The sequence below is a fragment of the Labeo rohita genome, unplaced genomic scaffold, assembly GCF_022985175.1.
Source record: "Labeo rohita strain BAU-BD-2019 unplaced genomic scaffold, IGBB_LRoh.1.0 scaffold_670, whole genome shotgun sequence".
NCBI classification, from domain to species: Eukaryota; Metazoa; Chordata; class Actinopteri; order Cypriniformes; family Cyprinidae; genus Labeo; species Labeo rohita.
Genome location: NW_026129602.1, coordinates 17,125 through 44,077, shown reverse-complemented (window position 1 = coordinate 44,077; position 26,953 = coordinate 17,125). Strand labels below are relative to the sequence as shown.

Sequence of the window (26,953 nt, the reverse complement as noted above, 5' to 3'; positions counted from 1 at the left end):
TTATTCTCAATTTTGACATTAATTGTCATTTTTACAGTAGACATATACATCTATTTATCGGTTCAGAATAGCGGTTATCGCTCTACTTGATTTGTAATAATCGGTATCGGCCCTGAAAAACACATTTGGGTCGACCCCTATTTCTCATGCTCGTGTGATGTTTTTAGGCTCACAGTGAACTTGAAAAAACTGTGTCTGTCACTTGTTGCCAACACACAGTTTTTTCAGTAAAAATGTAGTTCTTGATAATGCGGAACAGTTCACTTATCTACCATGACATGCAATATGGCCCTAGATGATGAGATTTCAATCAAGTTGAGGAAAGTGGACTTTGGGGCGATTGACAAATCGTGTGTGGTGTAATAAGCATCTATGGGTCTGCACCAAAGTAAGAGCGTATGAAACACGTGTTCTGAGCATCTTGTTGTATGGCGCTGAATGCTGGACTACCTACAGGTATCAAGAGAGTCGGCTAAGTGCCTTTCACACTAGATGCCTCAGGTTTATACTTGGTAAGATCTGGAGGGATAAAATGTTAAATGAAGATCTGAAAGTGAACCACTTTCCTCCCAGCTAAAATGTATTCATCTCAAATAGGAAAGCATCATATACCTTAAAAAGACTAATACTTCTCTTATTTTTTATTTTAATTATACATATAAAAAAAATCTATATAGAATATTATTTTTCTTATTTCTCTAGCTTCACTGTACACTTCCTTTCACTTGCGAAATTTCCTGTCATTATCTACACATCACGGACACACAAAACAAGAACTAGATCTCGGACACACCGGTGCACCCGTATGATAACGGCAACCCAGCACACACACATATGCTCGTACACACATCTTAATTGTTGATATATTTCTTAATATCCATATAGGGTATTGTTTGACCTCTGCCCACTTTGATTGGATGCTGAGGGCATCCTGTATGTTGTTGTATGAATCTGTGTTGTATAAATATGACCCATCTTCTTTACTAAAGTTGAGAGTGTTATGGTAGTGCACTAGCTCTCTGTGTCTGCTTGATTAATTAATTAATTTCATCAGAACTGTAATCCATCAGGTCAGTGCGGCAGCAATGAATCACTTCATTTCCATGATGTTTTCTCTGCTAGTCTTTATTGGGCTGCAGGTGAGCGTTGAGTCCCTAGAACGGAGCACCAACAGAGGTTACATATCGGAGCTGACTGTGTCGAATGGAGGGACATGGGGCTCGTGGGGTAACAAGGAAATGTGTCCCGACGGAACGTACGCTGCAGGATTCAGTCTAAAGGTGAGATAACAGTTGGCTTAATTACAGTAGTATGGTGGTGGTTTAATGCTTGAAAGTGTAAGCTGGTGAGGGTTGAAGGTTCAAATCTTAAGAAGTGCTTTATTCTTTTGATTGCTCCCTTTTTCTTTTAAATTTGTCCTTTTTTTTGTTTTTAAGGTGGAAGCCGATGGTACCTCGGATAACACTGCACTCAACGGGATTCGCCTTCACTGCCTTAGTGTGTTTCATAGATTATCAAACTCGTTTCATGACGAGATCCCAGTTCAGTCAGGTGTAGGCAGGTAATGGGTTCAGTCCACAGAGCAATAATGTAGCAAGTTTGCAGTTATTAAAAATTGTTATGTTAAGAGTCAGTTTCTTCATAAGCTAGACAGATGATTTTACTGAAAAATAATTGGATTAATAAAACATTTTTTCTTCAGCTGGGGTCAGTGGACAGATGTCAAATGGTGTTCTTCTGGATTCTTGAGAGCTTTTATGATGCGAGTCAAACCTATTAAAGCCGGTACTGATAACACAGCTGTAAACAACATCGTGTAAGTATGTGCTTTTGTGCTGTGCAGAAAATTGTTTAACCTAATTTGTTGCTCTTGATCAGAAATGACCATTATTTTACAATATGCTTGTAATACACTCATTATTACCCTTTATTATCATCACCAAATCTGGAACTGACTGATTGTATTCCTCATTGATCTGTGCTTATGCAGTTCACTCAAGTTTGCTCAAAATAAACTTGGTCAAGACTTTGCTTTTCCTTGTTTTGTTGAAACAACATCTTATCATAATGTTGTTACAACCAAATTTCTTTCAGTTTTCAATGCAATGACGGGGTTGTCATGAAGGTTGACGCCACAGACTCAGGTGATTGGGGCAAATGGAGTAAAACGTGTGAAGGAAAAGGGATTTGTGGTCTCAAGACGCGGGTACAAGGGTTGCAGGGAAGTGGAGACGACACCGCTCTCAATGACGTGGTCCTGTACTGCTGCAAATAAGGTGATGTGATCACAATCAAACACTCGGATCTCAGAGCTGTTTGTAAGATCTCAGTGATGTTAGTGCTGGCTCATCTGAGTTTGGCTTTTCTTTCAGGTGTTAGAGGACGACAATAAGAAGATCAGATGAATCATAATGACTGATCAGCATAATGTTATGAGCTCACATGAACCACGTCATACAACAGCTGCTTATTATCGCAAAATAAAGCCTGAGATGTGATCAGGACCTCAACACAAAGCAGAGGCCGACTGTACATCATCTCACTCCTTACACAGCAATGCAAAGTGTGTCTTATCAATTAATGCTTATCAAATCCACAGTGTCCATACTCCACATTCACTGTAAAGCTGCCAACCTGCTTTTTTCTAAAGGATGTAATTGTGTCCTAAAATCTATTAAAATGTTCTATCGGCTTGAAATGACATTAGTGTTTGTCTGTTGATTATTGTGTTTCTCTGTTGGCCTGATTAAAATAATTAACATATGAATATTTCTTTGCATCTAATCCAAAAATTAAGAAATGCTTTGTGAAGAACAGGCACATTTCCAAAAACTGTAATTCAAGCATTAAAGCAAGGGAACAGTCTTTACAACATACACTTAAATGATTTCTGTGAACCCATTAAATATTAAAATTAAATCATTTTTAAAAATTCCAAAAATGGTCCAAGCAATGACATTTGACATTAAGTTTTTATGGCGTCTAAACAGCTGATAGAAACATCACAATAATCCACACCACTCCAGTCCATCAGTTCACATCTTGAGAAGACAAAAGATGAAACAAATCCATTATTAAGAAGTTTTTAACTAAAATATGAGTCCATAATTCATAATAATGCTTCCTCCAGAGAAAAAGTGGTCTGGTCTGAATCAGGAGAGAAATCTGCACAGATCAAGCATCATTTACAAGCAAAACAAAACAAAACAGTGCTAAACAAATATATCACTGGCTGTTTTACATTCACAAGATGCTTTTGTCTTCTCAAGATCTTAACTGATGAACTAGAGTGGTGTGGATTACTTCTGTATTATTGTGATGATTTTATCAGCTGTTTGGACTCTCATTCTGACGGCACCCATTCACTATGCATTGGTGAGAGTGATGGAATTACACATTTCTACAAATCTCATGAAGAAACAAACTCATCCTAATCTTGGATGGTCTGAGGATGAGCACATTTTCAGCTAATTTTCATTTTTGGATGAATTATTCATTTAAAGGAATCTGCTCTACAGTATCCATTTGTCTTTAAAACATGAAGGACAATAAAAATGTAAGATATTAAGTAATGCTTTTACCAGCAATGAGCAGAATTTGACCTGATTAGTCAGTGTTTGTCTAACGTGTGTTTATTAATTTGCACAATCATTTAGTTTTTGCATTATTGTCTTGACAGGAATGCTAATATGGATAAACACTGATCTTTTGTTTCTTCATACAAATTACTAGAACTTCAGAAGTCAAGTTGTATGAAAATATTTAGAGTAGTGAAGAAAATCATACAGGTCTGAACCAACATAAACCAACATTTTAGCTGATCTTTTCCTTGCAAGTATTGATACATGAAATGCAAATGTAGGTAAAGTTGTTTTGAGGCTGTTTTTTGTCAAGCTAATATTCTCTGTGTTGCAAAACATGCTTAGTATTTCTCTCTATACTCTCCAAAATTACATAATCAAAGCAGCAACTCAACATTTTATGGGAATTTAACCAAGTAAAACACTTTTCAAGGACACTAATGGTTTGTGTGTTCATTTACAGTACAGGACATTGATGTGTCAGCCACTTTTTCTAGACTTCAGTTTCCTTCACCCATTTCTCAAGAATTGTTCTATTACCTTCAGCTGTGTGTCATTTACCTTCTTAGCTCATCCTGATATATATATACTTTGTTCTCAATGTGTTTTGTTGCTGGATTGTTTTCTGTTCTCTGTTTTTGCAGGTTCTGTTTTGTGAATTACTTTTTGCATGTTTTTCTGCTTTTGCCCCAATGTGGATTACTGTTTTTGGACTCCTCAATAAAAGCTGCAATTGGATCTTATTCTGATCTGAGAGCATTTCATGACACCTGGCTGCTGATTGGCTGAAACACTGATAAACTGCATAAATGTTTTGTTCTAATTGGCTTAATAAAAAAACAGGCAGGTTCTGCTGTATTTATGTTTTTTTTTTTTTTTTATATTTTTTATTTAAATAATGATAGAATTTGGAATATTTTATTAATATAAATAAACAGATTCAAAATATTAGCCAGTATATCAGTTATCTGAACTTTATGAATTGAATACTGAACTAATCAATTATTTAGTTAATTCAAATATCCAATTTATAATAATTAATTAATTATTAAGTATTATCATTATAATTATTTAAATAACATAACTAAGTAAATAAATAGATAAGTAATTAAATGGTTTTACCTAGGTTTTTGTGTTAAAGTAAAAAATAATTATAAAAATAATATAATAATTATAAAATAATGCTTTATTTTTGAACAAAAAACTATAAAAAAAAAATATTTATTTAAATAATGCTATGATGTGGCATTAAATACATAAGTCAATAAATAAATACATACATAACTGCTTTCATTTTAATTATTTTATGCTATGCTTAAATAATAAATATATTTATTAAATACTATAATTTGATACTAAAACAATAATGTATTTATTTTTTAATAATGATTAAATATGTACTAAATATATATTATTTAAATAATATATAGTATTAAATATGTATTGTTTTTACAAATAATTAAGTATATTAAGTATATATATATATATATATATATATTCCAATTTATAATAAATAATTATTTATTAATTATAATTATTATTATTATTAATTATTCAAATAACAGTATTGATGTGGGGTTAAAATAAATAAATAAATATAACTTTTGTATTTGGAATTAAAATTTTTTATTTAATTTATGTATTATTTATTTAGATAATGAACATAATATTAGCCAGCATAACATAATTAGAAATGTATTTTATGAATATATATATTTACGTGAATATTAGAGTTTGCTCAGTTTTACGTCAGTTCCCAACTACAACGACAGAGAAGGAACTACTGGATTTATCAGATCGGATGAGTTTAGTTTGGGACAGAAGCGTGTTTCTGTGTTTGTGATGTCGGGCGAGTGAATGTGTGGTGTATTTAGTCCCGTGACTCACCCCGTAGTACAGGTTCTTGGCCAGCGTGTGGATGAGCAGGATCTTGCCGACGGCGACGGATCCGTACAGACAGACGGCGGCGTAGAAGTGACTGTACCAGAACATGGAGCGTCCCGCCAGAGTCACCAGCAGAGCCACGATCAGAACCGTCAGCAGAGTCACGAACCAGCTCAACACGGCCACACACGCCGCACACGCCAGATCACGCATGTACCGCCCGCCTGCACACACAACCACACACACGTCACACACGCATCTATACTTCACAAAGAAATGATCACATCATTATACGACGCTGTTGACAATTAAACTGATTCATAATATTAGCACACATACCAGTTATTAGTGATAATATGGTTTATTACACATTTATTGTAATGCATTTTAAAATTCCATATGGAATACATTTATATATATATATATATATATATATATATATATATATATATACACATAATATACAGTCATGTGAAAAAGTTAGTACACCCTATTGAATTTCATGGTTTTCTGTATCGGGACATAATAAAAAATTATCTGGTCCTTGGCAGGTCTTAAAATTTAGAAAATAAATCCTCAGGTAAACATCATCACATGTCATATCACACTGTGTCATTATTTATTTAACAATAATACAGCCAATATGGAAAGACCATGTGTGACAAAGTTAGGACACCTTATGAGTCAGTTACCTGTAGATCCACTTTTAGCAGCAATAACTTGAAGCGTTAATTTTCTGTGTGACTTTATCAGTCTCTCACATCGTTCTGGAGGAATCTGGACCGCTCTTCTTTTCAGCGTTGCTCCAGTTTATTGAGGTTTGTGGGCATTTGTTTATGCACAGCTCTCACCACAGCATTTGAGTCAGGATGAGCTCTGGACTTGGACTGGGCTGCTGCAACACCTTGATTCTTTTCTTTTCAGCCATTCTGTTGTAGATTTGCTGGTGTGCATGCGATCATTATCCTGTTGCAAGACCCAATTTTGGCCCAACTTTAGATGTCGGACAGATTCCCTCGCATTTGACTCTACAATACTTTGATATACAGAGGAGTTCATGGATAACTCAATGACTGTGAGGTGCTCAGGTCCTGTGGCTACAAAACAAGCCCAAAATGATCAGTCCTCCTCCAGCATGCTTGTCTTTTGGTATGAGGTGTTTGTGCTGATGTGCTCTTTAGGTTTTCACCAAACTTGGTGCTGTGCATTATGGCCAAACATCTCCACTTCGGTCTCGTCTGTTTAAAGGACATTATTTTAGAAGACTTGTCTTTTGTTCAGATGCAACTTTGCAGACCTAAACTGTGCTGCAATGCTGCAATGAAGTTTTCTTCTGCCAAGTCTTCCAAACATGACATTTTTGTCCCATGTTTTTCTAATGCCATTGTCATGAACTTTATCATTTAACATGTTAACTGAGGCCTGTAGAGTCTGAGGTGTAGTTCTTGGGTTGTCTGGCATTTCTCTGAACTTTACACGGTCTGATCTTGGGGTGAATTTTCTGGGACGTCCACTCCTGGAAGGAGAGGTGTCTGTTTTAAATATCTTCCACTTGTGAATAAACCTCAAATTGTTTGGAAATGGCCGTATTACTCTTCTCAGATTGATGGTACCAACAATTGCTTCTCTAAGATGATTGCTGATGTCTTACCTCATTGGCATTGTGTTAACGCGCACAGACCAGCAAACTGCCATGATCTTGCTGATGATCAGTTAATCAAAGGTATTTGATCAGCAGTGCTTGACTGTGATTTACCCTCTTAATTCCAGTGTTAACAGTAAGGATGTCCTAACTTTGTCACACATGGCTTTTCCATTTTGGCTTTATGTTTGTTCAGTGAATAATGACACGGTGCAATTTGTCATGTGTTGTTGTTCATCTGAGGTTTTATTTTCAAAATAAATAAAAATATGACAAGCACCTTTTTTTTTTTTTAAATGATGTCCTGATACAGAAAACCATGCAATTCAATAGGGTGTCCTAACTTTTTCACATGACTGTATATATATATATATATATATATATATATATATATATTTTTTTTTTTTTTTGTTTTTTTTTTTTTTTCTAAAATCATACTATTTGGCATAAAAAAAACATTTATTTAAATAATTGTATGATTTGGAATAAAATAAATATATTTTGTGTTAAAATAAACAAATTAATTAATTATTTTTATTTAAATAATGCTATGATTTTACCAAAATAAATAAATAAATAAATATTTTTAAATATATTTTTAAATAATGCTATATTTGGAATAAATACATGTATTTCAATGTATTTAAATAATGCTATGACATGGCATTAAAATAAATAACCAATAAATAAATTATTTTATTTTAAAAAAATGAAAATGTAAAATAAATAAATATTTTTAAAATATATATTTTAAAACAATGCCATAATTTGGAATAAAATATATAAATATATGCATTTTATGTAAATAGTGCAATGATGTGGCATTAAAATAAACAAATAAATATTTTAAAAAATATTTTTTAATTAATGCTATAATTTGGAAATAAATTCATAAATAAATAAATAAATAATGTATTTTATTTAAATAATGCTATGACGTAGGATTAAAATAAATAAATAAATAATAGTCGTATTTAAATACACATTTACAAAAAAATAAATTCAATACTTCAATAAATAAAGATTATGACATACAAAACTTTTTATATAAATATTTTTTCCTTCAAAAAAATTTAATTACATAGCAATATACAAATACTTAGCAATGATACAATTTAGTTCTTTGATATTTGATAAGAAATCTAGAAATAATTTTAAAAATACCCATCAATGAAATCATTCAGTGATAATTATATAAATATAAAGTTACATTTACATATAAATGACGTTAACCAGCACGTACCCGCATTACTAGTTAACATGCACTTCTTGCCCAGGTAAATCACCGTGGCGACGGCGGCCATGTAGTTGATGATGGTGCCGACGCGTGCGGGATACGCTACCACGGTAACGCCCAACAGATCAAAGAACACCATGTTACCGTGACGATACGCTGATGAGTCGGCCAGCTCGTCTGACATCAGCAGGTGTTTGAGCACAGACAGGATGTTGTCACCTGCACAAAAATGACACACAGAATGAACACAGGACTGCTGTGTTTTTTATATTTATAGCAGGATAAATACTGTTCATTTATTGAATTTTAAGTCTCGTTATGACTACATATAAATAAAAAGAATGTGCATCTGTTCTGATGCCTGAGGCTGAGGTGCTGTTATTGTTCTACAGCAGAGGTTTAAACTTTAAACTTTTACAGTCTGTTAAATCGAACATTTGCTCCGATTCCCTCAGGATATCAACAAACACTCACATACTGAACCATTCATGCAGTCGACAGCACAACCAACACTGACGACACGCATTACAGCTCAACTATCAAACACAATCCATATTATATCATAAATTATGATTGAATTAATGCAACAAGTTCTGGTTACTTATTGAACATAAACTGCCTATGGCTGATGCATTCATTCTGATAAAAAAAAAATATTTGTAACATTTATTTATTTACTTACTTAATAATTATTATTACTATTAATAATAATAATAATAATAATAATAATAATAATAATAATAGTTTAAATTATAATAAAATATACAAAATTATAATAATATAATATATATTATTATATACTATTATATTGTATTATAATAATAAAAATACTAATAATATTATACATTTAATAACAATAGAAATTGTAATATAATAAAATATATATGATTAAAATAATAATAATAATAATAATAATCATTATTAACTATATTTTAATAACAGTAATTTCATGTATTATCATTAATAACTGCAGTATAATAAAATATTTTAAACAATATATTTCTTGTATTATATTAGATTATAATAATTATACAATACATATAATATACAAAATTGAATAAATACACAATTTTATTATAATAAACATAAATGATTAAGTAATAATAATTATAATATTTATTATTATTACACATTATTTTATTAGCAGTAATTAAATGTATTATCTATAATAACTGCAGTATAATAAATAATAATAATATTATTAATAATGAAATATAATAATTATAATAATCTAATAATTTTTGTATTCAATTATAATAATACATATATTATACAACATTTAGAAAAAAATTGAAATGTTAATATAATAAAATATATATGATTAAGTAATAATATTAATATTTATTATTATTATTATTATCTTATTATTACTATATTTTATTAGCAGTAATAAATGTATTATCATTAATGATAATTGCAGTACAATAAATAATAATCATTATTATTATTTATAACCATATCAAAACTAAACAGTAATAATACTTAGTTAATAATAATAATAATAATATTTAATTAATAATATTTATATTTATATTTACATTAGTAGCAATTACATGTATTGTTATTATTTATAATAATACTAAGTATTAGTAATTAATTATTAATAATTTATTTATTCATATAAATAATAATTTAATACTATAATTTATTATTACAAATATACAATGATAATAAATAATTAATTAATAATAGTGATGAGGATAATAATAATAATAATAATAATAATAATAATAATAATAATATGTAATTATTTACTGAACCTTGGTATTTTAGACTCATTCTGCACAGAAATAAAGTTCAAGATCTTATGAAAGTGTTTATATTATCTAGCAAAGATGATCTTAAACAGCAAAAGACGGATGGTATTTTTGAATTATTCTCCTAGTTCTATAATTTAGAGGTTTTTTTTTTTCTTCATTTGTGTTCACAAAGAGACTCTTAAACACACTATCCATCTGGGTTTGGATCTAAATGCTGCTTCTGATCTGCTCAAACTCACAGGAGTGTGAGACTGCTGATCTGAGCAATAACACACACACACACACACACACACACACACACAGGCAGACAGAGACGTGCGTGTGTGATTTTCTCCAGCTCAGCATCTCCAGCGTCTCTAACAGAGCAGCATCTGAGCTTGTTATACGAGGTTGTTTGATGTATTTCAGGAATCTGTAAGCGTCTCACCTGCTCTCTGGATGGAGTCGGTGTGGATTCGCTCCGGCGTGTCATATTTAGTGTGATAGATGAAACCGTTCTCAATAAACGCCAGATCAATCCCTGCAGAACAAGACCGAGAGGACAAACACTTCACGCACGGACATGAATGAATTAAAAGACAATTAATATTTAGCGTTAATATCACTAAATGACAGTAAATCATATCAGTGTAACTGGACTCAATAAAAGCATCAGTGCAGATGAATCTGAGCGGATTTGGTTGGATCAAATGTGTATCTCATACCAGGAATATTCCCGAAGTCCCTGTAGATGCGGAAGTCGGTGTCTGAGGGAATGACGCCGCTCTGGAAAACCTCCTGACCGACCACTGACGCGAACGGATGGACGGCGGCGCGGACGTACGCCTGAACCAACCATGGGTTCTCCGGACCTGACACACAAACAGACACAATTTATTCAAACTCACATTTAGACACTTAGAAGAATGTTCACACTGCTCTGTTCCATAATGCAAGTGTATGTGAACAAACAAGTCAACAATCTGATTAACATCTGCTTTTGTGATGCTCAGATCAAAACGAACACATCTGGTGTTAGATGAGCAACTTTCAACGTTTTTGACGTTTATATATTTCCTCTTGTTCATTTGCTGTATCGACAATGTTTGTTTCAAAACATGTTTTTTTTTATAAAATAATGAATAAAGATTTTGTGTTAAAATAAACAAATTAATTAATTAATTAATTTTATTTAAATTGTTATGATGTAACATAAATAAATAAATGGATTTCTTTTATTTTTAAAAATGCTATAATTTTGTTAAAATAAATACATAAATATTTTTAAATATATACGTTTTAAATAATGTTATAATTGGAATAAAATAAATACATGTATTTTATTTAAATAAAGCTATGACGTGGCATTAAAATAAATAAACTGATAAATAAATGATTTATTTATTTATTTATTTATTTCTATAATTTTGTTAAATAAATAAATATTTTTAAAATATGTTTTTTTAAAATTTGGAATAAATATATAAATGCAAGAATTTTATTTAAATATTGCTATGATGTGGCATTAAAATAAAATAAATAAATACATAAATGTTTTATTTTATTTAAATAGAAATTATTTTCTATTTAAATTTATTTAAATTAAAGAAATGTTAAATATATTTTTAAATTAATGCTATAATTTGAAAAAAAAAATGTTTTATTTTATTTAAATAATGCTATGATTTTGTGTTAAAATAAATAAACAAATAAATATTTTTTAAATATACGCTGCTCTAAACGCTGCTCTGTTCCATAATGTTAACATCTGCTTTTGTCATGCTCAGATCAAAACAAACACATCTGGTATATTAAAATAAAAACACATTATTATATATTGTAATAACATTTTGCAATATTACGGTTTTTCTGTATTTTTGATCAAATAAATGCAGCCTTGATGAGCAAAAAAGACTTCTTTAAAAACATTACAAGTCTTACTGATCCCAAACTTTTGAGAGGCAGTGTATAAAAAAAATATTTTAAAAACGAGTTTTAGAATTTTATTTTTATTTTATTTATTTTTAATTATTTTATTAATTTAATTAACTAAAAATTAATTTCATGACTTTTCCAAATCTTGAAACTTTTAAAATAAGGATTCCTCAGATATCCAGGTTTTCCAAATCAGTGTGAATTGTGGTTATTCAAGGACCAAAAAAAGTATCTGAAGGTATGAATTAAAACATAAACAGGGGTGACTTTGGTTAAATTGAGACACTCTTTTCATTTAGATGACTGGGGAAAATGTTCTGATCATTTTTTACTTATTTTAGTCAATTTTAATGCGTTTTATTTCCAAATCATGTCTTATTTTGAGGCTTAAAGGTGGCTTAAAATTATTTGAGAAGTGGTTAGGAACTGATGATTTATAGTGATGTGAAGGTGAGTGAATGAAGACAGGAGTCGTTGAACTGGCCCTTTAAATCTGGGACTAGTTCTGCCTAGCAACAGCCTGCAGGTGTTGAGTTCTGATAGACACAGGTGTAGTGAGTGTTTACCTGTCTGAAACACCACCTCTTTCCCGCCCACTCCTGCCGCCTCCAGGTTCACAAACGCACGCACCTGCTGAGCCCAGGGATGCTGGGTAATGAAGCCGTGACTGGCCTGAGATAAAGAGACAGAAGACATCAGTGATCAAACTCAATCTTTATGAAATATTTTTACTATTTAAAATAACTGTTTTCTATTTGAAAATGTTTTAAAATGTAATTTATTTCTGTGATGCACAGTTGAATTTTCAGCATTATTACTCCAGTCTTCAGTGTCACACGATCCTTCAGAAATCATTCTAATATACTGATTTGCTGCTCAAGAAATATTTATAATTATTATTATCATTATCAATATTTACAACAGCAAGTACAATTTTTTCAGGATTCTTTGATGAATAGAAAGATCCAAAGATCAGCATTTATCTGAAATAAAAAGCTTTTGCAACATGGAGCTTGGAGTCTTTTTTGGAAAAGAAATTATAGAAATTAATAATTTTATTTAGCAAGTATGCTTTAAATTGATTAAAAATTATAATAAAGCTATTTATAATGTTACAAAATAATTATATTTTTAGATAAATGCTCTTCTTCTAATCTTAATATTTATCAAAGAAACCTGAAAAAATATTTACTCACTTGTTCTCAACAAAATAATAATAATAATAAATGTTTTTTGAGCAGCAAATCAGTATATTAGAATGATTTCTGAAGGATCATGTGACACTGAAGACTGGAGTAATGATGCTGAAAATTCAGCTTTGAATAAAGGAATAAATAAAACTTTTAAATATATTCAAATAGAAAACAGTAATTTTAAATAGTAAAAATATTTCAAAATTTTACTGTTTGTGCAGTACTTTGAATCAAATAAATGATTTTTTTTAATTTTAAAAATAAAAAACGTTTGACTTTTTTAATGACAAAAAAACTAAAATATTTAAATTAATTAAAATGTTAAAACTATAATATCTCAACAATAGTTAAATAACACTGTGCTGAACATATAAAAATCAGTCCTGAATTAATGATGCTGCAAACCCAGAGTGAGAATGACACTCTGACCTTCTCCGAGGTCAGTCAAAGGTCAGCTGTGCCGTGACCTCTCACCTGAAGGATGTTCTCCTCCGCTCCGTTAAACAGGAAGACGACGCCGTGTTTGAGCGGTGTGGAGAGATTCGCCAGAGAATGTAAAACCTCCAACATCACGGAGCAGCTGACGGCGTCATCACTGGCTCCTGAAACACACGGTATTAATCACATTAGTGTTCAGCGTGCACACAAACCTATACACACAATTCAAAGAATGTTTGATAAATAAAAGTATAAATATATAAAACCATTACGACAGCTGAATAGCTGATACAATGCATGATGCATAATGTATCTGTGTCTGTAAAATATAATTTAATCCTGGAACAATTTTTTGCATCAATCAAACATCATCCTAACTCAATCCCAAATCACAAACGGCCAATAAAATCAGTCCAAACATGACAAAACTGACTGCGATTACTGCAGACTATTAGACACCGATGCAACTTTTCCATCTTTATCAGCAGATCTTCTGACCAAACTGAGACTCTCATGGGAATCATTTACAGTCAGCATGTGAGGATTTACTTATTTTCCCTCTACAACTCAAACCAGTCACTGAGGTTTGTCGTCCTGTGGTCAGTTTGTGGTGGGAATTTGACTGAGCAGCAATGAAGTTCAAGAAAAACTGATCCCAGGTCAGGTCAGCATGCAAATACACAAACACACACATATCTATTCCTGTTGAGTTTCATTTCCTCGTTTTCTAAGGATCAGGATTTCAGGACAAAGGTGACTACTGTTGCTTTAGTAATAGTGACTAAACAAAGCAAAAAATGTAAGATTTCTGTCCATATACAACTAACATCAGACAAACACAGTGAAAAATGAGAAAGACATGAGACACGAGTCAAAGAACACCGACACCAAACACAACGAAACCTTAAACTGCTCGATCTGATCACTGTCACTCCAAACAACAGCAAACACAACAAACACAGACAAACGACACTGATGAAGAAATATGGATTTCAACAGCAGCGTTCAGAGTTCATGACATCATGTCTAAAAGTATTAGCAAACATCATTTCTCAAGAGTCAAAGAACAGATTTGTCTAGACTCCCAGTCACACAAGATCTCACTAATATCTCAGTTATTTCTCCTAGACGGGATTAAACAGAAAATCTCCTACGTCTCAGATGTGAGATCTCAACAATGTCTCAAACTGTGCTCAGATACCAAAAGTCAGATTTGCTCATTATGAACTCAAACATTTCTCATCAAATGCAATAGATCTTTCTGGACAAATATTGACCTTTGAGACAAAGGTTAATGTGGTTCTCAATTACATCTCATTTAAGTCTCATAAGAGCAGCTTCTGAACAATAACAGTTTACTCTTTGAGTTCATAAAGCTTTATGTTTTTCATTCCAGGTTTTTTAGGACAAACATCTGAGACAACGTTAAATACTTTGTGGTTCTCCTTTAAGTCTCATTTAAGACTCATAAGTTATGAAAGAGTAACTTTTGAGCAGTAACATTTTATTTAGTTATCTTTTTGCTTACATGACGTTGTTTTTCAGTGCAGATTTTTCCAGATGTAATTGAGACAAAGTTAAATACTTTGATTCTAAATTATGTCTCATTTAAGTCTCATAAGTTATAAAAAAACAACCTCCAAGAAATAATATTTTACTGAGTCAACTCATTGACTTCATGATGTTTTACGATTTTCAGTGCAGGTTTTTAGGAGAAACTGCCGAGAAAAAGTTAAATACTTTGTGGTTCTCGTTTAAGTCTCATTTTAGACTCATAAGTTATAAAAGAGTAACTTCTCAACAGTATCATTTTATTTAGTTACCATTCTGCTTTTATGATTTTCAGTGCAGATTTTTAGATGTAATTGAGACAAAGTGAAATACTTAACGTAATTCTCAATTATGACTCACTGAAGTCTCATAGGTTATAAAAAACAATCTCCAAGAAATAACGTTTTACTGAATCAACTCTTTCACTTTATGATATTTACAATTTTCAGTGCATTTTTTTTAGGTGAAACACCTGGGACAAAGTTAAATACTTTGTGGTTCTCACTGAAGTCTCATTTAAGGCTCGTAAGTTAACGTTATTTAGTTACATCTTTGCTTTCATGACACTGATTTTCAGTGCAGATATTTTAGAAGTGATTGAGACAAAGGTAAATACTTAATGTGATTCTCAATATAGAGTCTCTCAATATAAAATTTTATTAATTTTTATTTTCTCAATATAAAAAATAACCTCCAAGAAATAACATTTTTCTGAGTCAATTCTTAGACTTCATGATGTTTTACAATTTTTAGTCCAGGTTTCTTTAGGCGATAGATCAGAGACAAAGGTAAATACTTCATGGTTCTCGTTTAAGTCTCATTTAAGACTCATAAGTTACAAAAGAGCAACTTCTGAGTGATAACATTTTATTGAATTAAAGTTACTTTTCAACTTCGAAGCTTTATGATTTTTGAAGGTTTTTTTAGGAAAAACATCTGAGACAAGGTTAAATACTTTGTGGTTCTCATTTAAGTCACGTTTAAGGTTCATAAGTTATGAAAGAGCATCTTCTGAGCAGTATTTTATTTATTTACCTCTTTGCTTTCATGACGTTGATTTTCAGTGCAGGTTTTTTCATTAAAAATATCTGAGACAGGTTAATACTTCACATATTTCTCAGTTATGTCTCATTTACGTTATCAACTTCTGAGCAACAACATTTTATTGAATTAAAGTTGCTCTTTGACTTCATAAAGCTTTATGATCTTCATTTCAAGTTTTTTAGGAGAAACGTCTGAAACAAAGGTAAATTCTCTGTAGTTCTCATTTAAGTCTCATTTAAGACTCATAAGTTACGAAAGAGCAACTTCTGAGCAGTAAAAATGTTATTTAGTTAACTGTTTCTGCTTTCATGACAAAAATTTTCAGAATTTTTATAAAAATATCTCAGTAAATACTTAATGTGATTCTCAATTATGTCTCATTTACATCTCATAGGTTTCTGAGAAAACATTTTATTGAATTAAAGTTACTTTTTTTTTTACTTCATGAAGCTTCATGATTTTCAGTGCAGGTTTTTTAGGAGAAACATCTGAGACCAAAATGCTTTGTGGTTCTCATTTAAGTCTCATTTAAGACTCGTAAGTTACAAAAGAGCCATTTTTGAGCAATAACATGTTATTTAGTTAAATCTTTGCTTTCATCACACTGATTTTCATTGCTGGTTTTTATGAGAAATATCTGAAACAAATGTAAATACTTAACGTGATTCTCAATTATGTCTCATTTACGTCTCATAGGTTATAAAATAAAAATTTCTGAACATTTTATTGAAATAACTCTTTGCCTTATTGAAGCTTCATGACTTTCAGTAAAGTTTTTGTAGAGGTAACATCTGAAACGAAGTTAAATAATGTGGTTTAAGTCTCATTTATGACTCCTACATTTTAAAAATATCAACTTCTGAGCAAAAATATTTTAGTGCATTAACTTTTCATTAATGAAGCTTCATTGTTTAGTCAATCCAGGTTTTTAGAAGAAATATCTGACACAAAGGTAACAGTTTAAGTCTCATAAATTATGAAAGAGCCACTTCTGAGCAATAATATTTTATCAAGTTGACTCAGCGCAGTGTTTTTAGGAGAAAAATTTGAGACAAAGGTAAAAATTTTATGTGATTCTCAATTATGTCTCATTTAAGACTCATAAATTATGAAAGAGCAACTTATCTTGTACTACCTTTCAATAGATTTTACTGAAAAACTTTAACATGTTGATACTTTAGACATGAAGTTGATACTGTATCAAAGCTGAACCTTAAATGAGACGTAACTGAGAACTCCATTAAGTCTCACCAGCACTGAAAGCTTATTTAAGTTGATTTGTGAAGCTTTGATTTAATGTTGTAAATACGTACCTGGGCTGTTTGCCACTGAATCAAAGTGGCAGTTTGCGAGCATGAAGTGCTGCGCCTTTGTCTTCGGCTCTAATTTGACTGCGATGTTGGTCACGCGATCATAATAGCTGGTGAATCCGCCCAGAAAGTCGATACTGAAGGATCCGGTGGGCCGCTGGACGTCCACAGTGATGGAGTGAGGACCGGTCTTGCTCTCAGTGCGGATCTGCTCGATCTGGTCCAGCAGGTAGTTCACCGTCATGATCTCATTCTCTGGACTTCCGACGGTCCGCGGCCCAACGCTGGTGATCTGCTCCAAATGCTTCCTGATACACACAAATGTCATCATAACACAACCTTTATTAGGACAAATGTGCTGCTATGGCTTCTGTACCATTTTGACTTATGTTATGTTTATTTATTTATTTATTTATTTATTTATCCAGAGGTTATGACTTTTGTTCTTAATAAGTTCTCTAAAAAGCCAAACAGAGTTTCATTGTACCTGTGCATAATGACAAAAAAAGATTATTCTGTTCTATATAATTCTAAATGCAGGAATGAACTGACACACACATAATTAGCAGAGATTTTTGCAGTAATAAAAAGTGAAAATATCCTTATCACCAATTTAATATTTTTATTTTAATATTTATATAATATTAAATTTATTTATATATATTTATTTGATGAATATCTATTTTATATATATATTGATATTATATATTTCATAACAATTAATATAATTTTTATTTGTGAAAATATTTAATAATATTTTTAGATTTATTTTCTTTTTTTAAACATTACAATATTATGGGATTATTTTTGTGCCAATAGGAATGAACGTAACTTTATAAAACTGAACGTAACTTTCCAATAAACGATCAAAAATATGCCACTGCAAAAGAAGAAAAACACAATGAAAATGAAAAAATGAACTCAGTCGCACGAATTTAACATGCTCTTCAAATATGCTTCATTCTTTGTTAATGATTTTCAAAGAATCGTTTTCGCGAATCATGGATTCTGAATGCGTTGCCACAACTTTCGCTTACGCTTCGCAAATTTTCGTTTGCTGTTTTGGCACAAACCTCTCGTGGGGGCGGGCTTAACAGCGATCTACTCTGATTGGCTAATGAGCTTTTGATAGACAGTTGCTCTCTGAACTGGAAGCACGGACGGTGACGTCAGTGGCGCAATACGTCGTGCTTTGTTTATAGAAACTATCACAACTGTTGCACACTGTACATGAATAAAACTTTTATCGATGTTATTGATTAACGTTACTTTAGCAACACGAACCTACTTCAAGCTGCCCTGAGGGACAAGCTGAGGTGGAAGATGATGCCGCTCCGTGTCTTTCCTGGGAGCTCATCTTTAGAAACTAAGAGACGACCGTAGGTGAAATACTAATAACATTAATACTTAATATAAACAAAGCACGACGTATTGCACACCGCAACAACTTTCCAATATGTGCGCCACTGACGTCACCGTCCGTGCTTCCAGGTCAGAGAGCAACTGTCCATCAAAAGCTCATTAGCCAATCAGAGTAGATCGCTGTTAAGCCCGCCCCCACGAGAGGTTTGTGCCAAAACAGCAAACGAAAATTTGCGAAGCGTATTGTTTTCCATGATTTAAAACGATTCTTTGAAAATCATTAACAAAGAATGAAGCATATTTGAAGAGCATGTTAAATTAATATTTTACTGAGTTCATTTTTTCATTTTCATTGTGTTTTTCTTTTATTTTTGCAGTGGCATATTTTTGATCGTTTCTTGGAAAGTTACGTTCAGTTTAATAAAGTTACGTTCATTCTTATTGGCACAAAAATTATCCCATACAATATCTTTCACTATGTTCCTTTGAACAGATATTTTTGATGTTTTAATCCTCACATTATTAAGTTGAAAACTTAACAAAAATGCTTATTTTTTTACCACTGTTTGGAAGATAATCACTTTTGCAATCATAAGTCACTTTTAACATTTTTTGTCTTGTTATATGCAAACAACTACCTTTTTTTAATTCATGCTTAAAACAATAAACAATGTTAATTTTTTGCAACTTACTTAACAGATCTTCAACCTTCATTTCCTTTTCATTTGATTGTCTTTGTTTGCTGTATGACATGAAAAATAATACTAGTTATAGTGAAATTAACCTCTTATTATCTCCCCAATATTTTAATGTTTTCCTGCATAATCAGAGCCAGTTGATAAAAAGTTCTCAGAAGTCATAAAGCCATAGTTAATCCAATAATTTAATTACTAGTTACTGTTGTCATAGTAACACTGTGATAAATTGTATCAGCCACAACCGACATCAAAAAAAACAATAGTAGCATCAGTAACTATAGCAACAACAACAGTAGTAACTAAAGTAAACAAATGAGTCATTTGTTTCTAAATATTACAAAGTTATTTTTAAAAATATATAATAAAAATACAGATAAAGACTTTTAAATGTTACCATTTGTATTGTTAATTAGTCTATTGATTTTATTATAGACTTTATTACAGCATAAACAATCAACTACAGCACTTTTTACCATGGCATTATGCTGATTTACCATGGTATTACCCATAGTATTCATTAAAGGTGTTCTTGAAGTGTCATGTTGTTCATATAATGGACTATTTACAGCATGTAAACAGCAAAGTACCCTGGTATTCCCGTCTGTACCATAGTAAAGCGTACCTGGCCCAGAGCGCGTTGAAGTGTCCCGGGCTGCTGATGACGAGCTGCTGCAGTGAGATCAGAACCAGCAGCCACAGCAAACACACGAACCCGAGCAGCAGCAGCACAGCGGAACTCTCGCCCAGCAGCCCAGCGCGGACTTCCGGCTTGTGTTTGCGTCTCCGGAGCCCGTTGAGCGCGGCCGCCTCATCGCGACAGTCGGGCTGGATCTGCTGCTGCTGCTGCTGCTGGTTCTGTTGGGTTCTGATTCTGCGGACCGTAGAGTCTCTCTCCATCTTTACTGCTGCTGCTGCTGCTGCTCAGCGGGAACGGAAGCAGCGGAGGGACAAACTTCAGCGGACACGCGCAGCGCTGCGGTGATGGGAGGAGCCAGAGTCACAAGCCTCGCCCACATCATCAGAAGCACCGCCCACTCGCCTTTATTAGTGCAATACCGCCACCTACTGTGCATTTAATGTGTATTTACATACACTTCATCCATTAAATCACTAATATAATTGTGTTTTTATTATAATTAGTGCTGTCAAACGATTAATCGCGATTAATCGGATCCAAAATAAAAGTTTTTGTTTACATAATATATATGTATGTGTACTGTGTATATTTATACACACACATGCACCTATATATTTAAGAAAAATATGTTTATATATTAAAAATATATTATCAATTACATAAATATAAATACACATGCAAATAATTGTAAATATTTTCAAAATATATACGTATGTGGGTGTATTTATATATACATAATAAATATACATATGTTATGTAAACAAAAACTTTTAATCGAGATTAATCATTTGACAGCAGTAATTATTATAAATTAACATTTAGTTTAACCGTTTAATTTAATAATAACCTTTTACAAAGTGTATTTTATCAACACATTATTAGAAAACACATTACTTGCATTAAATAGACGAGTTTCATCTGTAAACTATAAACCTCACAATGAATAACTGTCAGTTTTATAATAACTGCTTTCCTGAAATAAGGAAATAAAGATCACACTGGTAAAAAGGTTCTCAAATCCCAAGTGTTTTGCTGCTCTAATGTCACTGTATTATTTGAAATAAAGCACTATCAATCATAATGTGTGAGCAGTGTCAATCTGTAAATTGTCTTTTAAGTCACTGTAACATAAATTGATGTATTAAATTGTGTGTATTAACAGAATGGTGGAATTTTTTCACAAATCCATTTTGCTCAAATGAGACCAGATTTGCTAAAACTTTAAATTTCTTTCAGTTTGTAACAGAAAATGTTGTAGGACCTCACAAAGTTTCTTCAGTTAACCTGCCCCTTTCTGAACAGACATAAAAAGAAACGAAAGCATAGTTTTTTTTCATTCTGTTCCTGTTCCTGACACACGATGGATCTGCGCATCTCGGTTGTTCTTCTTCTCATTTTTCTCTCTGGAGGTACAAAAAAACAGCAAGTATTGAATGATGTATTATCTGGTATATATAGAGAGGTCACTAAATGTCTGTCTGTGTGTTTAAGGACACTCTCTCAAGTGTTACACATGCAAGGGTGATCTGACGGGTTCCTGTGATGCCAAAGTGGAGACGTGTGGATATGGACTTTCCAAATGTAAAACCACAATGGGAGAACAATACATTGGTAAGTTCTGTATGATGTGGAAATCTACAGACATAGTTTACTAGAAATGATAATATGCAGTACAAGTATGTTCATCTCATTACAACTGCAATTATCTGTTGCAAGAGGAATATTGAATTGTTCTCCTGTAACTGTATATGCAGATTTACGTAGTTTTTGTTTGTTTGTTTGTTTTGTTTTGTTTTGTTTTTCTTATTTGCAGGTCGCAATTCGTTTACTGTCACAACTAAACAGTGTGCAAGTTCATGTGCATCAGACATCCTAAAACCTTTCCTGGATGTCGTGGACTACTTTTATGGATGGTCAGAAGATACCACTCACTGCTGTGACACTGACCTCTGCAATGCACCCCCCAAACAATTCCCGACTGGAGGGAGAGCAGGTATTGTGCTTTATATGATCATGTGCTAATTTACATTTGCATGTTTCCTTCCTCAATGACTACTACAGTAATATAAAGACTGTTCATAAAAAGCTAAATATTAAATTACAACAGTGAAAAGTCAAGTGTTCTCCTTTTTGTACAGAACTGACTGATTTAGAGTCAATACAGATTTAAATACTATTAGTAATAGCATTAATTAACAGCAATTTCCTTATTCTGTTGATCAGATGGTGTGTATAAGGGAATCTTCTTCCCGTTTCTCTGTCTCTCATGTGTATGTTTACTTTTTTAACCAGTTTTCTTGTACATGTAACGTTTTCATCAACACATCTCCACCTTGCGAGTTGCGAAACAACTACCTCATTGTAATTTGTTTGCACATAGTATACATTTATTAAAAAATATATATGAATTATCATATTAGGACATGTGTTATTGTTCTGTCTTGTCAAAATGAGTACAATGAAAGCTACACCTTGAATAGAACAATCTTAATACTGAACATATTTTTGCATTATCATGGGTCATGTTTTGACTTAAGGAAAAATAACCATGGTTTAATTAGGCTTATGGTTATGGTTTTTTGGCAGATTAATTACCATTTGTATAACGTCTCGGTTACGTATGGTAACCCTCGTTCCCTGATGGAGGGAACGGAGACGTTGTGTTGAGTAGTGTACGACACTGAGGGTCGCTCTTGGTATTCAAGACTCTAGCTGATACTGGTTCCATGCGCAAATTGTAAAATCTGGCAAATGTGTTAGGTGTAGCCCAACCTGCAGCTCTACAGATGTCTGTTAATGAGGCTACTGTCACCGTGTTGTCTGACCTGACCAACATGTGCTTGCCCAGAATCATAGGTCGGAACCTCCTCAAAGCTAGAAGCACTGCCAGCAACTCCAGACAATTGGTATGCCAGTGCAGTCGGGGGCCTGTCCAGACACTGGAAGGTGCCTGCCCATTGCAGGTGGCACCCCAGCCTGTCTTGGAAGCATCCGTGGTGACAACGATGCATCTGGACACTTGTTCCAAAGGAACTCCTGACTGTAGGAATACAATGTCCGTCCAAGGGCTGAGTGTCGACACGATGGTGTGATGTTCACACGAAACGTGCCCTGGCGCCACGCCCTCCTGGGGATTCGGGTATAAAGCCAGTGCTGCAGCCGTCTCATGTGCATCAAACTCAGCGGCGTGACCACGGCTGAGGATGCCATGTGCCCTATGAGCCTCTGAACCTGTTTTAGGGGGACCGCTGACCCGCATCTGAGTGTTGCCACACACCTCAGAACTGACTGTGCACGCTCTGGGGAGAGGCGCGCAGACATACTGAATGAGTCCAGCTCTACACCGAGAAAAGAGATCCTCTGTGCCGGGGAGAGTTTGCTCTTATCCCAGTTGACTCGAAGTCCCAACTGAGCCAGATGGTTGAGAACTATGTCCCTGTGTACGCAAACCATATCCCACGAGTGAGCTAGGATTAGCCAGTCGTCGAGATAATTGAGAATGCATATGCCCATTTCCCTGAGGGGGGAAAGGGCAGCCTCTGCTACCTTCGTAAAGATGCGGGGCGACAAGGAGAGGCAGAAGGGGAGAACCTTGTACTGATACGCCAGTCCTTCGAAGGCAAACCGCAGGAATAGCCTGTGTCTTGGAAGGATTGGGGAGATTCAGCCAATCCAAAAAATTCTCCGCTAGGGGTCTCAGAGGGTTTACATTCAATGTACCAAGGGTGGGGGTACCGTCGCTGGGAAAACAGAGTGTGGCTGGAGGTGAGAAGCCCCGGAGACCACTTTTGCCCAGGGAGTTCGTGCCATGAGAGCTGAGCAGAGGATCCGCCCGAAAGGGGAGATCGTCTGAACGAGCTCGTTGTTTCAGAGCATGAGGGAGCACAGATGGTGTGCGACCGCATGCCCTGGATGGAGGAAACAGCATCCGACCGTCGTGCAGAGGGTCAGGGGTGCTGTGCAATATGCTGTGCAGTAGGTTTCGCTGGCTGATCTGGACGGTACGACTCGGCTACGTAATTCAATTTGCGAGGCCTCCGCCCAAGTTCAGAGGAATTCATTTCACATCTGTCCAGTTGGACACAGATGCCTTATATGCGTAGATTGCGGTCCTCCTGGTAAAGGATGCAATCAAGCCTGTTCTACAGCCCATACTTTATCGTACCCAAAAAGAGCGGTGGGTTACGATAGATCTTGGATCTTCGAGCACTGAATCGGTCCCTTCACAGGCTACCGGTTAAGATGCTCACCCCAAAACGCATTCTTTCATGTGTGCGTCACCGGGACTGATTTGCAGCCATCGACCTGAAGGACACGTACTTTCATGTCTCGATCTTGGCTTGACACAGACCGTTTCTTTAGTTTGCCTTCGAGGGTCGGGCATATCAGTACAAAGTCCTCCACTTTGGCCTGTCCCTGTCCCCCAGAGTATTTACCAGACTCGCGGAGGGTGCCCTGTCTCCACTTTGGAGTCAGGGCATCCGCATCCTCAACTATCTTGACAACTGGCTGATAATAGCTCACTCTCGAGATCTGTTGTGTCAGCACAGGGACCTGGTGCTCTGGCACCTCAGCCACTTGGGGCTTTCTGGTCAACTGGGAGAAGAGCAAGCTCTCCCCTGTGCAGAGCATCTCATTTCTCAGTATGGAGTTGGATTCGGTCCACATGACAGCACGTCTCACAAACAAGCACATGCAGTCAATGCTTAGCTGTCTGAAATTTCAGACACAAGATGGCGTTCCCTCTCAAATACTTCCAGAGGCTCCTGGGGCATATGGCAGTTGCAGCCGCTATAACGCCACTTGGCCTGCTCCATGTAAGACCGCTTCAGTGTTGGCTACACGACCGGATCCCGAGAAGGGCATGGCACTGCGATACCTTCCGGGTCGGCGTTACCCCGGAATGCTGCCTTCTCTTCAGGCCGTGGTCAGACCCTGCGTTCCTATGGGCAGGAGTGCCCTTAGGACAGATATCGAGTGATATAGTGGTCAACACAGATGCCTCCATGATGGAATGCTGTTTGCAACGGGCAAGCAGTCTCGAGCTCCTGGACAGGACCTCGACTGCGTTGGCATGTTAATTGCCTTGAGTTGCTGGCAGTGTTTCTCACCCTTCTGTGGTTTCTGCTGATGCTGCAAAACAAACACATGCTAGTCCACACGGACAACACAGTGACCATAGCGTACATAAACCACCAGGGGGGTCTACGCTCCTGTCGCATGTCGCAACTCCCCCACCATCTCCTCCTCTGGAGTCAAATCGCTGCGCGCTGTTCACATTCCAGGAGAGCTCAATCGTGCAGCCAATGCGCTCTCATGACAGCTCACCCATCCTGGAGAATGGTGACTCCACCCCCAGGCAGTCAAGCACCACTTGGTCACTAGGTTCCTGAGAGGTGCTAGAAGGTTGAACTCTCCTAGACCACGTCTCTTTCCCTCTTGGGATCTCTCCGTAGTCCTTCTAGGCCTACGGAGAGCCCCGTTCGAGCCACTCGGTTCAGTAGAGCTGAAAGGCTGCAAGCTGGGTGATACCTAACACCTTTGCGAGATTCTACAATCTTCGCATAGAGCCTGTTTCCTCCGGTGTGTTAACATAACACCAACGCAGGGAGGTAGGCTCTGTGTTGGCTTGCTGCGCCATTCCTTATGGATCCGTGCGCCTTCTTCCCAGTTGTTTCTTTTTTTTGAACACTGGGTCCTCCGTGCCCCACAGCCCGGACTAGGACGGAGTAGCCCATGACTGTGCTCCGGTAGTGGACCTCCTTCACTCTCCAGTTGTGGCATCCTGTCTCAGTATTGTTCCACAGGAAAACCCTCTAAACCCGTGTTCCCTAAAAAAAAATGTATTTCTTAAGTTTCTTAATGTGCTCCGCTCCCCAATGGTTGCTTCAGGCACCCCTGGTAGTATGTACTTTTGGTAATTTTGCAGTACATTTTCAGCCAAACCTGAACAATAAAGTATAACTAACTAACTAACTGACCTGCACTTAAAGCCCTGAACAGGACAGTTTTGTCTCTCTGCTTATTTGCAGATTCCACTGAACCACATGAAGATGGAATCCAACGGCTCCCGACTGGAGGGACAGCAGGTATTGTGCTTTATATGATCATGTGCTAATTTACATTTGCATGTTTTCCCCCCCTCAATGACTACTACAATAATATAAAGACTGTTCATAAAAAGCAAAATATTACATTTCATTAGTGAGAAGTCAAGTGCTCTCCTTTTTGTACAGAACTAATTGATTTAGAGTCAATACAAATTTAAATACTATAAGTAATAGCATTAATTAACAGCAATTTCCTTATTCTGTTGATCAGATGGTGTGTATAAGGGAAGCTTCCTCCTGCTGTTGCCTTCTCTGCTCTTCTACTTCCTGTTTCAGTGAATCAGATTCTACAGCTGCAGCAAAAACTGAATCTCACACGTTTCTATTCTTCCGTAAATAAATAAAGCTTGTCAGTCATGAAAATGTGTTTTTGGTTGTTCAATTAGCAAGGTTAACCAATCAAAGTATTGAAATGCTTAGAAACAATAAACCACAACAAGACAACTTACAAGATAAGCATGTAGTGCACAGTTGTCATCATCTTTTTTGGAGTGAATATAAACTTGTTCTGTCGATCAGCATAATCTCTGGACAGAGCATAGTTTATTATGAGTTACGGGAGCTGACTATCGAAGCAGCTACAAAAGTAAAA

At 34.7% G+C, this 26,953-nt stretch overlaps 3 protein-coding genes across 5 annotated transcripts; 2 read left to right on the top strand and 1 right to left on the bottom strand.

Moving 5' to 3' along the window:
• The first annotated feature begins 999 nt into the window (after positions 1 to 999).
• LOC127161567 (vitelline membrane outer layer protein 1 homolog) lies at positions 1,000 to 2,701 on the top strand. The gene is made up of 5 exons (XM_051104310.1): positions 1,000 to 1,280; positions 1,437 to 1,561; positions 1,703 to 1,816; positions 2,095 to 2,276; positions 2,373 to 2,701. The coding sequence occupies exons 1-4, from the start codon at positions 1,086 to 1,088 to the stop codon at positions 2,273 to 2,275; spliced, it is 615 nt and encodes a 204-aa protein (XP_050960267.1). The 5' UTR covers positions 1,000 to 1,085; the 3' UTR covers position 2,276; positions 2,373 to 2,701.
• A 248-nt stretch (positions 2,702 to 2,949) lies between these two features.
• LOC127161568 (endoplasmic reticulum metallopeptidase 1) lies at positions 2,950 to 20,556 on the bottom strand. Of its 3 annotated transcripts, none has more exons than XM_051104313.1 (9): positions 20,237 to 20,556; positions 17,558 to 17,862; positions 13,686 to 13,813; positions 12,585 to 12,690; positions 10,809 to 10,955; positions 10,532 to 10,624; positions 8,351 to 8,563; positions 5,469 to 5,689; positions 2,950 to 3,165 (listed from the first exon to the last, which is right to left on the bottom strand). In XM_051104313.1, exons 1-9 carry the CDS (start codon positions 20,509 to 20,511, stop codon positions 3,031 to 3,033), a joined length of 1,623 nt encoding a protein of 540 aa, XP_050960270.1. In that variant the 5' UTR covers positions 20,512 to 20,556; the 3' UTR covers positions 2,950 to 3,030. The 3 variants fall into 3 exon arrangements, with proteins under 3 accessions (XP_050960270.1, XP_050960271.1, XP_050960269.1); XM_051104314.1 differs by lacking the exon at positions 2,950 to 3,165 and adding an exon at positions 19,609 to 19,658 and having other exon boundaries at positions 5,260 to 5,689; positions 20,237 to 20,345; XM_051104312.1 differs by lacking the exon at positions 2,950 to 3,165 and having other exon boundaries at positions 5,260 to 5,689.
• A 1,042-nt stretch (positions 20,557 to 21,598) lies between these two features.
• Positions 21,599 to 26,677, top strand: LOC127161569 (phospholipase A2 inhibitor and Ly6/PLAUR domain-containing protein-like). Its single transcript, XM_051104315.1, has 5 exons — positions 21,599 to 21,660; positions 21,743 to 21,862; positions 22,065 to 22,244; positions 26,284 to 26,340; positions 26,573 to 26,677. The coding sequence occupies exons 1-5, from the start codon at positions 21,612 to 21,614 to the stop codon at positions 26,638 to 26,640; spliced, it is 474 nt and encodes a 157-aa protein (XP_050960272.1). The 5' UTR covers positions 21,599 to 21,611; the 3' UTR covers positions 26,641 to 26,677.
• Positions 26,678 to 26,953: the final 276 nt, after the last annotated feature.